Source organism: Neophocaena asiaeorientalis, unplaced genomic scaffold, assembly GCF_003031525.2.
Source record: "Neophocaena asiaeorientalis asiaeorientalis breed wild unplaced genomic scaffold, Neophocaena_asiaeorientalis_V1.1 scaffold20, whole genome shotgun sequence".
In the NCBI taxonomy this organism is placed as follows: Eukaryota; Metazoa; Chordata; class Mammalia; order Artiodactyla; family Phocoenidae; genus Neophocaena; species Neophocaena asiaeorientalis.
The window spans coordinates 434,631-441,824 of NW_020173387.1; the positions used below are offsets into that span (position 1 = coordinate 434,631).

Sequence of the window (7,194 nt, forward strand, 5' to 3'; positions counted from 1 at the left end):
CAGGCGCGCGCGCACACGCGCGCGCACGCACACACACACACACACACACACACACACACACACACACACACAGCCTTTTCTCCGCATAAACCAGAGGGTTCCTGTTAAAATGTAAACCCAACCATGGGTCCACTCAACCCCCTCACCCCTGCACCCTGCACTGAAAATCCTCCACTGCTCTTAGAGTAAGACCTCAACTCCTTAATACGGCTTTTAAGGTCCTTTATTATCTGGCCTTTGCCTTCTCTCCGACCTTTCAGCCAGTCCTGTCGCTTGACTACTCTGCTACAACCACGTAGACCTCCTCCTTTCTCTCCAGGCCTCTGCACTTACGGGTTCCTCAGGCTGAAATACTCTCTCCTCGGCTCTGAATGTGCCTCAAATCTCAGCCCAACGGCCATTTCCTCAGACAGGCCCTCCCTGGCCATCCCCCAACTAACTGCCTTTACACCATTCATTAACTTACCTTATTTACTGCCTACCTCTCCCACCCTACTAGAACGTTAGCTCCACCAGGACAGGGAATTTGCCCAGCTTGTTCACCCCATCTTAGTGCCTGGCACAGGGCAGGTGTTCAAATTGCTGAAGGAACAAATTAAAGACTGATTCCACTTTAAGTAAAGTGCATTCCAATACGTTCAGATACATCAACAGTGAACTATAATACAAGCACACACTGCAAAACCACATATAACTGGTTTTGGGGATAAGCGCCTGTAAGGACTATTCACACCACAACTCCTCTCCATCCGGGTGGCTCACCCACTTTACAGTTCATGAGTGTTGCTCTTACTATGTACGTACATGAGGGCAGAGCCTGTTCCAATTACAATCACTAAAACACTTCAGGGAAAGGCGCTATTCCATATTAAAGACATCCAGTTACCGTATGTAACTGTATGATTACCTGGTTGGCTGTACGGATCTTCATAAGCATCCAGCCAATAAAACTGAAATACTTGTTCCTCATCTGCCCCTTTTACCAGTGGGAGGTGACTGGAATCCACTTGAACTTCCAGGGCTGAGAAACTGCTGTCATCTTCCTGATCAATGTCCCAACAAGAGACATCTGGGAGAAAACTTGCTCTGCAAAAATCACATTTTCAAAATCCTTTCAAAATCTGATGGGATAATTGTAGCACTACTTGTCAGAAAAGTCATAAAATGCTCTTACGAGTAAGATACGGTCCCTTTCCCAGGATCTGCCTCATGTTTTGTCCCCTCTGCTGGCTCCCTCTCTTGGTCGGAGGTCTTGGCACCCACAGGCTCCACATCCACCTCCTCCGTTTCCATGGGCTCATCAAAGTCGCCATCTTCAAAATCCATTGCCCCTGACTCCTCCTGGTCAACTGTACGCAATGCCAGCACCGGCTCTCCTGGGGGTGGCACCACACAATCCCATCATGTGCCGCTGCCAGGGAGCACAAAAGCTTCCCCTACGCTGCAACGGCAGCCTATCCCTTGCCCACATGCTATCTGCATTTGTCTTCAATTTCCAAATTGGATGTTTTTAACTTTTGCTGCTATGAATTCAAACCTTTCACGCTGAAACTGGCTATTGCAAGCCCTTCAAATTCCCCCCACTTCCTCCTTCACGGGGCCTCCATCTTTTGACAGCAGACTTACCAGCAAATCCAGCACATTTAAGAGGGGCAGGGGTTAACGAAGGCTCCTTCCTTGAGACCGGGGAAGTGGTTTTTCCTGAAGGAGCTGCCTGTCAATGTTTTTAAATGTTTAGTCAGTTAGACCTGCATACTAAAAATACGCATCTGTCCTACCCTGACCAGAGATAATGACAGTTCCTATCTATAAAACGATTTTCTGTTTTATTAATGTAACATCTTCAATTATTTTACTGTTACCTAGGTTTACCAAAAAACACTTGTTTCCAGAAGGAAAATTATTGCATCTAGCACAGCTGTAACACCTATAATAAACACGTACTAGTTACTACAAAATTTACTATGAAAAAAACAGGGACATGCTATTTTTGAAATATATGAAACTCTATAATATGAAACAGGAGTCCTAATTTAAAACAAAAGCAAGAACAAATTCAAAGGCATTTCGCTCACACAGAAAAGCAACAAAATAAGTTTTAAGCAATAATATAAATCAAGATTGAAGGTATTTCCACACACTATACCTTGGGGGTGTGCATAGAGAAAGGATTCAGTGAAGCTCCACTGGATCCTTTCTTCTTCGGTATTATTACAGGTGGTGGAGTTATTTGAGGTGTCTAAAAGGAGGGGAAAGACAGACATTCACTGCCATGCTTGGTGTACCACAAGACACAAAAAGTACGTTTCTTCCCCCAGTGAAGCCCAATAAGCAAAGCACTTTTTTCCTTCCCTGCTCCCCCCACAGATCTATGTTCATGCAGTGAGGTTACTATAGCAACAATACCACAGACTCACTAGAAAACCAGAATAGATATTGAATCCACCCCTCATCAATTTTTTCTCTTTAAAACTTAACATACTTCTCCCTTACCCTTCCAGAATATTACATTTAAAAACTGTCAAGCTCGAACTACACAGTGTAGGTGTAAGTCATTTTAATCAAGGGTCACTTAGAAAGAAGCACATCTCTAAATGAGAGCTTAGTCTTGCTGTAAAACAGCCCAGTTGCAAATTTCATTACAGATGAACCTGTCTGAGTTCCATCAGGGACAGCTCACTGACTCTTCCCTCAACCCCACTCAGAATTCAAGACGAGGATCTCACGCCTGATTGTGCAGACTGACAGGCTTCAATCCATTTCGGGAACATACACGGCAGCAACTGAGCGCAAGCAGTGTGCCTTCCCAGAACTGACTCATGTGGATTCTTACTACTTCAAACACAGCCCCACACGGCCTAATCTACACAAGCACAGAGCCTCGAGGAGCTAGAAACTACTCACCTAAAATGGTGAAAAGAAACCAATTTGAAGGGCTTTGTTTTGGTTTTGGGGTTTGTTTTCTTTTGTTTTGTTTTTTGGTGGTGGTGTTGTCACTGAATTTTCTGTTTTGCATTCTAGCAATAGTCTGTTTTGTAAAATTACTGAATTGTTTCTTCAGCCCATGTCTCCTGAATATTTGACAACTCCTAGAGATTCACTTACCTCAGTGTTCAAATCCTGTAGAATATCACCTAGCAGATCATCCTTGGACAAGTCAACAGCTTTCTGGAGATTATAAAGGCAGGAAGAATGAGAAAGCCCTGCCCTTCATATTTTTACCCAGACCCCATGTCAGTGGAAGGAAGAACCCAGCCAGTCAGTCCTTGCCTCTTCATCCCTAACTCTGAGGGCTCCTCTACTATTCACAGATCTTAACCACCAGGGGCCTAAACATAACTCCTACACCCTGAGCCCCCGCCCTCAATTTTCAGCTTCATTCCATAATCCTCCTGCTAACCACCAAAATAAACACACTCACTGTCAGTGCAGCTTTCTGGTTTAGTTTTCTCTTCTATCTCCAAGCCACAACCACTGAGGTGCCTCAATTCACCTAGAAATCTACATCCAACTTAGTGACTGAGATTGGGAAAAGATTACTCAAATATTTGAGTTCAAACATATTGGGACTTCCCTGGCAGTCCAGTGGTTAGGACTCAGCACTTTCACTGCCGTGGGTCCGGGTTTAATCCCTGGTCAGGGAACAAAGATCCCACAAGCCACGCGGCACGGCCAAAAAAATTAAAAAATACAATAAAATAAAAATAAAAGCAACATTAAAAAAACATATTGACCACCTATTAACTGTACAATCAAACATTAAATATAATCAAAGATCAAAGACCAAGCTCATCTAGAACCAGGGGATTAGCCTAGAAGCCTTCATAAGATCATCTGCTTAGAGCTATGGGGAATCTGACAGGAAAGGTGAACTATGAAGAAACAGGACTCTTCGCTTCACAAAGGAAGAGGCAAATATAAGAAAACCATGAGACGCACATCTGCGGTTTTCCTTCCAGCACTGGCAATGAACATTGACTTGATATTGTTCGGTTTTGTCACCATGGCCTTCTTGACATTCCTCTTGTCTTTGCTGCATGCTTTATTATTTTTTCCTGTTGGAAGAAAATTTGTTTTGAAACACACACCAGCAAAAATCAAAATGGAAAACCAAAAGCCCAGTCACCTGCCCTCTGTATATGAGACTGTGACAAGAAAAATGTTAAAAACTCAAAATACAAAACTATGAGACTTTATGCAAGGTACAGAGGAAAGAATCTTTAAAATGAACTGAATTCAGGGCAACTTGACTAAATGTTACTACAGAAACTGATGAAATGCCAGTCAAATATCAGGATGAGTTAAGTGGGACTGTTTAATTGCTGCTGTTAATGTAAATAAAAAGCTTTTTAAAAGGTGGGTGGGTTTTTTTTCCCCCATAGAAATAAAAAGATCAAGCTCATCTGGTCCCAGGGGATTAGGCTTGCGGTCTTCATGAGATCATTTTAGTGTGATACTGACTCTGACAGGAAAACTGAACTACGAAAAACCAAGATCACCAGTTATGATACTGTAGCATCTTAGCTTCCATTTTATGAGGAACGCATGTCCTAGCAACACTAAACAGCACGGAGACATTTGTTCCATAAAGAACAACTTGTGCCATATGTTTTCTCTTCCGGGCATGTGGAAACCACCTGCAAACTCCTCTACTACTGTCAATTTTACTCTCGCTTTCTGACTCATCCCAGAGCAGCCTCCACCTACAAAAGACCTAGAATGAATAGTTAACATAGTGTGGTAGTGGCATATGAATACACAGATCAGATGAAACAGAATATAGAGTCTAGATAAAGACCAAATTACTTATGGAAATTTAGCATAAAACAAAGGTAACATCTCATATTACTGGGGAAAAGATGGACTTTTTAATAATTAGTGTTGGCTACCCATTTGTAAAGAAGTAAATCAGTATAAACACCAAGCAGATCACAGGTCAAAATTTTAAAAATGAAATTATACAAGTACTTTAATAAAAAAGGCAAATTCCTTGTAACCTGGATGTGGGGAAAGTCTTTCTATCTATGATTCAAAATCCATCTGCAAGAAAAAAAAAGGATCCACAGATGCAATTATATCAGAAACAGGTTTAAAGACAAAACAGAAGAAAATTTTTGCAATATGTTTTACAGAGAAAAAACCAATTTCACTGATATTAAAAAAATAAGCCAGTGGAATTCCCTGGCAGTCCACTGGTTAGGACTCCACACTTCCACTGCAGGGACCCAGGTTCGATCCCCTGGTCAGGGAACTTAAGATCCCACAAACCGCGTTATATGGCCAGGAAAAAAAAGGCCAAAAACCCAAAGGGAATGTGGGAAATAAATACTAACATATGGTTCACATTAAAAAAATATATAGGGCTTCTCTGGTGGTGCAGTGGTTAAGAATCTGCCTGACAATGCAGGGGACTCGGGTTTGAGCCCTGGTCCAGGAAGATTCCACATGCCGTGGAGCAACTAAGCCCGTGCACCACAACTACTGAGCCTATGCTCTAGAGCCCATGTGCCACAACTACTGAAAGCCTGCGCGCCTAGAGCCCGTGCTACACGAAAAGAGAAGCCACCGCAATGAGAAGCCCATGCACTGCAATGAAGAGTAGCCCCTGCTCGCTGCAACTAGAGTAAGCCCACGTGCAGCAACGAAGACCCAACGCAGCCAAAAAAGTAAAATAAAATATATAAACAGCTATTAAGTTTTATGAAAAGATACCCAACTTCATACGTAAAAGAAATGCAGATGAGAACCACACCAAGATGTCATTTCTTGCATGTTAGGGTGCCAAAAATGTGAAAGCTTGACAACACATTCTCACCACATTCTGTTGGTGAGGCCATGGTGTCCAAATGGACACTCATATGTTGTTCATGGGAGTGTAAAATGGAACAACTCCAATGGAGAAGAATTTGGCAATATCTCATGAAACTTCACGTGCATGTACTCTCTGAGCCAGCAATCCCACCTCTAGGAATTTTCCCTGAGGAAAATACCATATGCATAGTTATTCAATGAGGTATTATGTGCAAGAGCTAATTACAGAAAATCTAAATGTTCATTCAAGAACACCACATGGGAGACTTCCGGGAAGATGGCGGAAGAGTAAGATGCGGAGATCACCAAAGCTTCACAGCCGCGGAGGAAAGCACAGCAACAGGGGTGTGGGGGGCAAAGCGGAGATTCCCGCACAGAGGATCGGTGCTGACCAGCACTCACTAGCCCAAGAGGCTCGTCTGCTCACCCGCCAGGGCGGGCGGGGCTGGGAGCTGAGGCTCGGGCTTCGGTCGGAGCACAGGGAGAGGACTGGGGTTGGCGGCGTGAACACAGCCTGCAGGGAGCTAGTGCGCCACGGCTGGCCGGGAGGGAGTCTGGGGAAAACTCTGGACCTGCCGAAGAGGCAAGAGACTTTTTCTTCCCTCTGTTTCCTTGTGCACAAGGAGAGGGGATTAAGAACGCTGCTTAAGGGAGCTCCAGAAGCCCCTCCTTACCCCCGGCCTGAGTGAGGCAGAGCCCCCGAATCAGCGGCGCCTTTCACCCCGTCCTGTGTGAGCGAAGAACAGACGCCCTCCAGCAACCTACACGCAGAGGCGGGGCCAAATGCAAAGCTGAGCCCCTGGGAGCTTGAGAACAAAGAAGAAAAAGGGAAATCTCTCCCAGCACCCCCACAAGCAACGGATTAAAGCTCCACAATCAACTTGATGTACCCTGCTTCTGTGGAATACATGAAAGATTTTGTCTGTATAGCTTTGCTTCCACCATTTGTCCGAGGGTTCTAGACGTCCATTTTTTTGTTTTAATTTTCTTTCTTAATAATTACTTTTTATTTTAATAACTTTATTTCATTTTACTTTATCTTTGTTCTTTCTTTCCATCCTTCCCTCCTTTAGACAACGATTCATCCCAAATTGAGGAGATCTCTTTTTCCTTCCTTCCCTCCTTCCTTCCTCCCTCCCTTCTTTCTTGCTTGCTTGCTTTCTATCTTTCGTTCTTTCTACTTCTACTAATTATTTCTTTCTACTTTTTCTCCCTTTTCTTATGAGCCATGTGGATGAACGGCTCTTGGTGCTGCAGCCAGGAGTTAGCGCTGTGCCTTTGAGGTGGGAGAGCCAACTTCAGGACACTGGTCCACAAAAGACCTCGCAGCTCCACATAATATCAAACGGCGAAAATCTCCCAGAGATCTCCATCTCAACACCA

At 43.8% G+C, this 7,194-nt stretch overlaps 1 protein-coding gene across 3 annotated transcripts in view; it reads right to left on the reverse strand.

Annotated features, from left to right (window-relative positions):
* POLA1 (DNA polymerase alpha 1, catalytic subunit) overlaps positions 1-7,194 on the reverse strand; it is a 295,300-nt gene that overhangs the window by 272,284 nt on the left and 15,822 nt on the right. For all 3 annotated transcript variants that reach the window (XM_024746622.1, XM_024746621.1, XM_024746620.1), the window contains exons 5-10: positions 3,940-4,055; positions 3,106-3,168; positions 2,147-2,239; positions 1,627-1,714; positions 1,175-1,376; positions 908-1,086 (exon numbers count right to left, since the gene is read on the reverse strand). In XM_024746622.1, the coding sequence (XP_024602390.1) occupies positions 908-1,086; positions 1,175-1,376; positions 1,627-1,714; positions 2,147-2,239; positions 3,106-3,168; positions 3,940-4,055 (741 nt within the window). The remainder of the gene's footprint in view (positions 1-907; positions 1,087-1,174; positions 1,377-1,626; positions 1,715-2,146; positions 2,240-3,105; positions 3,169-3,939; positions 4,056-7,194) is intronic.